Source organism: Macrobrachium nipponense, chromosome 1 (genome assembly GCF_015104395.2).
Source record: "Macrobrachium nipponense isolate FS-2020 chromosome 1, ASM1510439v2, whole genome shotgun sequence".
NCBI classification, from domain to species: Eukaryota; Metazoa; Arthropoda; class Malacostraca; order Decapoda; family Palaemonidae; genus Macrobrachium; species Macrobrachium nipponense.
Window position 1 is genome coordinate 29,182,124 of NC_087200.1, and position 10,000 is coordinate 29,192,123.

The following is a 10,000-nucleotide window of genomic DNA, read 5'->3' on the forward strand; positions in this document are numbered from 1 at the left end:
CCCTCTCTCAAGCATACTTTATTAAAAGTAATGGCTACTTCAGCAGCGTTACACTTGTAGAGATTCTTCTCTATTTTGCGAATAGCGGCTTTTTCAGTGCTACTTAAACAGGCTAGTAGAGCGCCTATAGAGGTCATGGTAAAATACAGGGTCAAAATAGGTGTATATATTTGAATTTTACAGATAAACTATGATACCATAGTCATCAAAGTCATTAACGATTTTCTCTCTCTCTCTCTCTCTCTCTCTCTCTCTCTCTCTCTTAAAGCGAGCTTTCGTCTGGAGCTGCCAGACATCCTCGGGCTGGGAAGCTGAGGGTGGACTGATCTTGGTGCGGTGTCCGTCCTCCTTATATCTGTGGTTTGACAGCAGGGGGTCTGCCCCATGCTTGTCTCCTATTGGCTGGTGGCGGTGAGTCTTGTTTCATTGGCTGCCTGAGCCAGGTCTCAAGCCACTTTCTTCGGGCCGATGGTTGCGTTGCAGCATATCCTGCAGCCGCCTGGACCTCCTAAGCGGCGCTGTAACATTGATGGGCGTTGCGCTACGCTGTGGGACATCACGGCTACTTTGATTTCCATCGGCTGCAGGAGTACCTCGTTCGGGGGCGTTGTCATCCATAGAGTTGTCATGATCGGTGGTGTCATTGTTGGTGGCAGGTCTTCTCATACTCGTAGGGAGGAGAAATTCTTCCTGCGTCGTATTCAGAGTAGGTTTTATTTGCTGGATGAGTAGCGCCTCCAGCAGGCGCAACCGACGGGCATCAGGGGCCTTCCCGATGATCTTCGTGTTCTTTATGATGACATCTCGGGAGATGGCCTCGTGATGTTTGGTGCGGGCGTGATTCTTTATAGCCCCCTCTTGGGGCGTGGCACGAGAGTCTCTTCGATAGTCGCATGGTAGTCATACCTACGTAGGCGCCGCTGCATTCGCGGACTGGGCATGTATATTGGTACACTACATGCGTCTGCTTCAGGGTTCTCGTACCTGTGGAGAGGGGTTATTTTTCATAAAATAAGATCGCGCGTCCTCCGATTCTGGTAATATATGATTAGGTCGATATTCTTGGTGTCGTCAGTCGGGGATACATTATCGGAAATAATTTTCTTAATGGCGTCCTCTTCTTCACGGTAATGGGAAACTCATTATTATTATCATTATGCAAAAATATTAATAAACATACACATATACCATAGAAATTATCTCATATATATCAGCAAAAGAGAAAGAGAGAGAATCTCAATGATCCGTAGATGGCAACACTCGATTTGACAGTTGGAACCCAGCCAACCAAGCTGGCTAAGTGTTCAAAAAATTTGACAGTTGGAACCCAGCCAACGAAGCTGGCTAAGTGTTCAAAAAACAAGACACGGGGTTACATAATTCTTTTTATTTATAAACTAAAATCTTGCTAATTCACTTTAGTATTTTCTTTAATGAATTTATATTATTGCTGTTTACATTAATATTGATATTTGAAAATTAGTAAATCATCATCCAAAAAACATACATCGCTTAGAGAGAGAGAGAGAGAGAGCGAGAGAGAGAGAGAGAGAGAGATTATCGTAGTATTTGTAAAATACTTTCACATATGATTTTTGTAATTACAGTTATTATTATTATTATTATTATTATTAGAAAATATTAATAAACATATTATGCATATATGTACCATAAAAATCTCTCATCTCAGTAAAAGAGAGAGAGAGAGAGAGAGAGAGAGAGAAGAGAGAGAGAGAGACGAGAAGAGAGAGAGAGGAGAGGAGAGAGGGGGTGGAAATTTCATGCCCACTTGATGGCAGCAACAAATCAGCTCCTTCCCCCTCCGGTCACTTAACTTGATACGTATATCTGAGTTTTAGTACCTGGAGTTAGAGAAAGAATCTGACTGGGATTTCCTTCATTCTTCCATAATTTTTTAAATTTATAAGCTAAAATCTTACTAATTCACTATGGTATTTTCTTTAATGAATTGATATTATTGCCGTATAAATAATATAATATTTGAAAATAGTAAATCATTTATTTATCATACAAAAAACATACATCTTTGTAGTAGAGAGAGAGAGAGAGAGACGAGAGAGAGAGAGAGAGAGAATTATTATTTTTATTATGTGATATTTAAACTTATTAAACTTACTAATACAGTATTAATCAAAATTAATATTTGAAAATTAGTAAATCATTTTTGTATCATAAAAATGTATTTAGACATGAAAATAAAAATCAAAATACACTAATTAGTGATTATTTTCGTTGGAAAATTCCGCGAATGGGCGAGTCCGTCCGGGAATAATTTCTAGATAGGTTCCAAAGAAAAATCCGCGAATGTGTGAGTCCGCGAATAATCCGGAGAACGCGAATACGGGGGGAAACACTGTATATATAAAAGCTAATATTTATATATATATATATATTATTATATATATATATATATATATAGATATATATATATAATATATATATATTATATATATATATATTATAATTATGCATATACGTAGTACCTCAGGATACGAAATTAATCCGTTCTGAGGCGGCCTTTGTGACCTGATTTTTTCATCAGCCTTTGTAACCTGATTTTTTCGTCAGCCTTTGTAACCTGATTTTTTCGTCAGCCTTTGTAACCTGATTTTTTCATATCTTGAACCACATTTTACATGTAAATTGCCTATTCGTTCCAAGCCCTACAAAAACACCAGAGTAAATTATATTTCCAGGCTTACAACACATGTTCTAGGGTTACAACTGACAGCTATAATGAAACATATATGATTTAAACACAAGAAGAATTCTAGAAAATATTCGTTGGCTTCGATGATAGCAGTCTGATTTATTTTATATTTTATGATATCTAATTCACAATTTTTTTTATTAAATGTATTGGATGTACTCATTTCAAATAATTATCAAGTAACCATTAACTATAATAAACAAACAAACAAAAAAAAAGCTTCCAACCTTTTGTTTACGTTCAACACTACAAGTAGCGAAGGATCGCCAAGCAACCACTTTTACCTAGCACACAGTACAGTTATCATATATTTTCATTCTCTCTCTTCAACTACTGAAACTACCAAACAGTATAATAACCATTCATTTCTATTCTTTATTCTCTCTTTACCTAATGTTTTGCATGAATAATTTTTTCAATTTACAGCATCCTTTTACCAATAGAATACATAGAGCACGCTGGGGTAGATGCTGACCAATAGGAGAGCAGGATCTTACAGCGGTGACTAGCATCAGGAGAGTGATGGTGGCGAGTCTACTCAGTTGGCGGCGCGCAAGTTTTAAAATTGTTCTCGGTGGTCCGGGTGAATCTCGGGACTTTACAGTAACACCCTTTCGTAACCTGAATTATTTTCGTATGCAGAGGGAGGCAAAAAAATCTTCGTATTTGCTTTTGTAACTTGGGACTTTCGTATGTTGATGTTCCACTACATATATAGTATATGTGCATATACGGTTCTACTGACCTCATAGCTCTGATTATCGATAAACTCCAATGACTTATTACTCTCATCCTCACATCACTATACCTTATAATTTCATACAATAAAATAACAACACAAGTTGCTTCTACTTACCATACCGATATAAAACTCCTGTAGGAATGTAGGAAGAGTTTTGACATGTGCTCTGGTACTCCTCCACTTTCTTCTTGTTTTCACTGTGGATCACAGCATCGCACACATCACCATCAAGCTCCCAGGCAGCAGCAAAGAGAGTATGGTCACTGTAATCACAACCTTTTGGTCCCAGAAATTCTAGTTGCCTCTCACCATCATATTTTCCACAGAGTCCAACAATATAAGACCGGTATGAGAAAGGCATCTGTTGTGGTACAAACATACACATTATAAACTGTAACTTTCTATCAGCTTACCTTTGCATATGTATAAAATATAAACATACGTATATACATATTAATCAAATTTTGCAAGTAATGACTATCCCTTAAAGCAGTGACACACTAAAATGTATTCTTGGTAACAATGTAAGTGGTACTGATGTTCGAATAAAATGTTTTCCACTGTATGAATTTTTTCATGTTCTAAGTCATTCTGTTCTTGGTTTCAACTTTGGTCGGCCATAAAATTTACATGATGCTGAAGCATGTGAGAATTTGGGAACTAGAAGTTTACATACTAATTAAAGTCTCTGCATACATATCAGTGTTGATTTAATCTATTTGGTAGTACATATTTTGGCTGTACAGTACTTCACTCTAGTAGCATTTTTTACTTTCAAGTACTATGGGTATTCTTTTCTGTATATACTTGTTGAGGATTAACTGTCTAATATAAATTTTATGGTATCACAATTACTATAGGATGTTTATACAATTTTTTTACTCTTTGCATTTGAATAAAATTAATAATCCCAAAATTAAATTTTATCCCTAACTCACCTCTATCTCCACTTTATTGGAAACCTTGACAGCGATCCCTATGTTCAATATGAGCAAAACAGCATTGTCCGAATAGACAAATCGGTATATTTCACTCATTTCACTGGGAGCTTTATTATTAACCTGGAATAAAATGAGTAGTAGTATATACCAGGGTTAGGAGGAAGCCAATAAGAGAGTCGAATACTCAATTAAAAAATGCATAGATAAAAGAACATGGTGAGAACATTATGGGTTCATAAAACTGACCTAAATCAAGAATGAAATATTGTTCCCCTGGAAAACCTACTTGGTCCAAAAGTCATCAATAATAATAATAATAATAATAATTATAATAATAATAATAATAATAATAATAATAATAATAATAATAATAATAATAATAATAATAATAATAATAATAATAATGGTACATGAACAGGAATAAAGGATACCAAAAGAACAAACTCTTGGGAACCAACCAGAAAAGACTACACAGCCAATAAGAGGGAAAGACAACCACCAGGACATTCCTGAAGCTGAACCAAGTAAGACTCTGGAAAAACATATGGAGCGATCCAGCATCACACAACAAATATGCAACATGGCTCCACGAAATCAAGGCAGACGAAATGGGGAGAATAAAACAAAGATTCACCGAGATCACGACTAACACGATCAGACACCAACTAAGGAAAATGGCCAACTGAAAATCCCCTACACCCCTGAATAGCAGAACAACTCCAGCATGTGCCCAAATGGATAACCACAAGGAAAATATCATTAGTACAGCAAGACAAGAACAAGGGAAGCATAGCAAGTAACTACAGGCCTATCACCTGTCTACCAGTAATGTGGAAGTTACTAGCAGATATTATCAGTGAAAGGCTATACAACTACCTAGAGGATACAAACTATCCCCCTCCAACAGAAAGGCTGCAGAAGGAAGTGTAGGGGCACAAAAGACCAGCTCCTGATAGACAAAATGGTAATGAAGAATAGTAAGAAAAGGAAAACCAACCTAAGCATGGCTGGACTGACTACTAGAAAGCCTTCAATATGATACCACACACGTGGCTAATAGAATGCCTGAAAATATATGGGGCAGATGAAAACACCCTCAGCTTTCTAAAAAGTACAATGAGCAACTGGAATACAGTACTTACAAGCTTTGGGATAAGACTAGCTGAGGTTAGCATCAGGATAGGGAACTTGCAAGGAGACTCACTGTCCCCACTACTCTTTGTAGTAGCCACGATTCCCAAGACAATAGTACTGCATTAGATGGATGCTGGGTACCAACTCAAGAATGGGGCAACAGAATTAACCATCTGATGTTAACGGACAACATCAGGCTGTATGGAAAAAGCATCAAGGAAATATCCTAATCCAGGCCGTAAGGATTGTATCTGGGGATATCAGAATGGAGTTTGGAATAGAAAAATGTGCCTTGGTCAACATACAAAAAGACTGTGGGATAAAGCTACCAGATGGGAATAGCATCAAACACATATATGAGAAAGATACAAGTAGTGCCTGGGAGTAATAGGAGGAGAGGATATAAAACATCAAGAGATGAAGGACATGATCAGGAAAAAATATATGTAGAAACTTAGGGTGACACTCAAGTTAAAACTCAATGCCGGAAACATGATGAAAGCCATAAACACATGGGCAGAACAAGATATCAGATACTGCGCATGAGTAGTGGAGTGGATGAAGGCTGAACTCTGCAACACAAGACCAGAAAACTAGGCAACACACATAACAATAAGCAAAGCACTACACCCAAGAACAAATACAGACAGACTATACATAACACGAAAGGAAGGAGGAAGAGGGCTACTAAGCATGGAGGACTGCAATAACATCAAGAGCAGAGCACTGGGGCAATATCTGCAAACCAGTGAAGAAGAGTGGCTAAGGAGTGCATGGAAAGGATGACTGATAAAAGTAGACGAAGACCCAGAAATATACAGACACAGGGGAATGAAAAACAGAATGGAGGAATGGCACAACAAATGAATGCATGGACAGTACACGAGACAGACTAAAGAACTGGCCAGCAATGAAATATAGCAATAGCTACAAAGGGGAGAACTCAAGAAGTGGCACAAGATCAGGCCCTAAGAACAATAGATGTAAATAACATCTCACATACATGCAGGAAGTGCAATATGAAAAACAAGACCATATACCACATAGTAAGCAAATATCCAGCACTTACACACAACCAGTACAAAAAGAGGCATGATTCAGTAGTAAAAGCCCTCTGCTTGCAATATGTAATAGGTGGTGTGAAAACAATCAGGCACAGATTGTCTGAGACTATGGTATCAAAACAGAAACTTGTCAATAATAGACCAGACGTGATGATGATTGACAAAATCAAGAAGAAAGTATCTCAATGATGCCGAAATACCATGGGAAAACAGAGTAGATAAGAAAGGAAGAGAAAAAATTGATAAGCAACAAGATCTGAAAATAGAAATAAGAAGACTATGGGATATGAGAGCAGAAATTGTACCCATAATAATACGAACATTAGGCATGATCCCAAGATACCTGAAAAGGAACCTGAAAAAACTAGATGCCAAAATAGCTCCAGGACTCATGCAGAATTGGGTACTACTAGAAACAGCACACTTAGTGAGAAAAGTGATGGACTCCTAAGGCGGCAGGGTGCAACCTGGAACCCCCACACTATAAAAACCACCCAGTCAAATAGGATGACTGTGATAGACCAAAAAAATAATAATAATAATAATGACTGCTTAATTAGAAAGTTTTAATCACAGCATCAGTAACCGGGCAGATAATTACAGTCAGTGTCAGGGCAGATAATTATAGTGGCAGATAATTATAGTGGCAGATAATTACAGTCAGTATCAGGGCAGATAATCATAATAAGATAAAAATTTGAACAGGACTCCAATAGTCCAGCAACTTAGTGAAGCAGTTAAATTGTCAATGAATGCATATGTAAAATAAGTTCTTGAAAAATTATTTGTAAGCAAAACTGATGAGAGGGGACTGAAAATTCACTGGAAACTCACTTGGATTGAGGAGCTAGACAGATCAAACCTTAGTCCCCTGTCAACCCACAAGACCTTGGCCTCCCATTGGTCACTGTGGCGAACATGGATTTGGATGGAGTTTGTGGAAATATCGGCAGCTGCCACCTTCCAGCAGCTGTTCAGCTCAACAGGGAATTTCTCTCCATCAAAAGTATGGACCTTTACACAACAGATGAAAATAACAATAGGCCAATATTATGATATATCCTCTCAATAATCTAAAAGATGTTAACCTAGTGCTCGAAATCTATTTTTTTGTTTTTTGCTTTTACAGGTTCATGACAGAAACAAAAAACAGCTAGTACGCGTATAGTCATCAACTGTTATGCATTATACGTATGTAGATAGTCACCTAATGATACTACTGTTATCCATTTATACATACTAAATTATCTTTCTTCATAAAAAAAACATTTTAATCACAATGATTTTCTTTTAAAAGAGTTTTCTCTGGACCAGAAGTTAGGTTGCAAGCCAAATTCCTTTGCCTTTACCTGTATCAATGCTTTAAAAAATATCCATCACGATTTCATGATAGCTCTCACATACCAGGGAAGCAAACGATACTAAGTTTAAACTATTATTTCCTCAGGAATAGGATATTTTTAAGCATATGCACACTATTCACACAAGCAAACACACACACACACACACACACATACAAAATGTAACTGTAGCCTTGCCTTGCCAGTAGAGACAGCACATGCTCCTGGATTCCTACCATTGAGGACACGATGAGTCAACATTTCACTGGGTGATGCTAAGAATCCTAAGAAAGGTGGAACTGATACACTATAGATTGTGAACTCCCGTGGCAATGTTAGACGAATTCTATAGATGTTTGTACCAGGGTATCTGATGAGACAAAAATTAAAAGAAATTTTGGTTATTGGTGAATTCATTTATCAACCTCAAAAAGTTAGCCCCCCTCCTCTCTCTCTCTCTCTCTCTCTCTCTCTCTCTCTCTCTCTCTCTCTCTCTCTCTCTCTCTCTCTCTCTCTCTTATATTTTCTTTTCCTTTGCCCCTACTATACAATTATTTGCCTTTGTCAATGCAAATGGGTACAGTCGACCCCGATCAATTTCCGGTTCCGGATTCACAGATTTTCTTATGGAACATATTACGCTTTATGTGCTGAAAATTCACCTATTTGCGGTATTTTTTCTCTGGGAAATATTCACTAATTACTGTATTTTCATATAATTTTCATGACTAAATGCACTTTTTGTGACAAAACCTAAAATATACAAGTATATGTATTATTTTAGGGTTTTTAAAATACACATTTATACAAGTATTATTTTATGGTTCTTTGTTTTTGAACTATCAAAATAGGCAGTTCTAGGCATTTTCGAGTTTTGAATATTCGCAGATTTTAGCTATTCACGGGGGATCGACTGCACATATAATTACTTTCACATGTATGAATAAAACTAGATGTAGTGTTGGCAGAATGTGCCTAACCCTCCTGGACTACCAAATACAGAGTGCTGAGCATAAAAATTGTGTAGCTACATTTCTGCCTTAGTACATTTTTATTCTGGCCAAAGCAATAAAGTTAAGAAATTAGTTTTCACATTAATGTTTCTGAGAGAATTATCTGTATGCAGTCCTGAATTGTATACCAGTGATGAAACATACCATTACAAATACAGACAAAAAATTGAAATATCCTGATTCTCTTCTGTAAAACGACAGAGAAACTTACACCACAAAAACCATGTTTGTACTACCAAAAAGTAATAATTTCAAAGATGTTCCCCATTCCCTTAAGAAAATTTTAAGTAAAATAACACATACATTGAAAAAAAAATTCATGAACTCTGCCAACAATACTAAAAGATGAGTTTTTCAGATCAAATGTAAGTCATGTATCAGACAAGTATAGTCATTATAAAAGATAACATACTTTGTTGCCCTGATTCTAAAAGTCTTTGATCTGTGATCTTCAGGGTAGTGGCGATATTGTGGTGGAATTCTTGCTGTTGTCCAGTCATAGATCATAATTATTAACTCTTTCCAGGATTCTCGAAAATTCTGAAAAAACCATATTGCGATTAGTATCTCATATGCATATACATATATATATATATATATATATTAATATATATATCTATATATATATATATATATATATATATATATATAATATATATCTATATGTATATTATATAATATATATATAATACATATATAATCCTATATAAATATATTATACATATCATATATATATATATATATGTTATATATATATATATATATATATATATATAGTATATATATATATATACTATATAGATATAACATATATATATATCTAATATATATATATATATATATATATATATTAATATATATTATATATATATATACTATATATATATATATATAATATGTATAACTGAATCACGAAAGTTTGGAATGTGATAAATCCATAAATAAAGGTATAAGCCACGAGGGAAAACAAACAACAGTTTCCGCAAGATCTTTCAATGTTCAAACATCCGTTTACTTAGTAAAGGACATTTGAAT

General features: G+C 35.8%; 1 protein-coding gene across 1 annotated transcript in view; it reads right to left on the reverse strand.

Annotated features, from left to right (window-relative positions):
• The window catches only part of LOC135219191 (hemolymph clottable protein-like), a 300,161-nt gene that overhangs the window by 6,760 nt on the left and 283,401 nt on the right, over positions 1-10,000 (reverse strand). The window contains exons 31-35 of the mRNA XM_064255746.1: positions 9,378-9,505; positions 8,151-8,322; positions 7,447-7,626; positions 4,412-4,534; positions 3,588-3,834 (exon numbers count right to left, since the gene is read on the reverse strand). Of these exons, the coding sequence (XP_064111816.1) occupies positions 3,588-3,834; positions 4,412-4,534; positions 7,447-7,626; positions 8,151-8,322; positions 9,378-9,505 (850 nt within the window). The remainder of the gene's footprint in view (positions 1-3,587; positions 3,835-4,411; positions 4,535-7,446; positions 7,627-8,150; positions 8,323-9,377; positions 9,506-10,000) is intronic.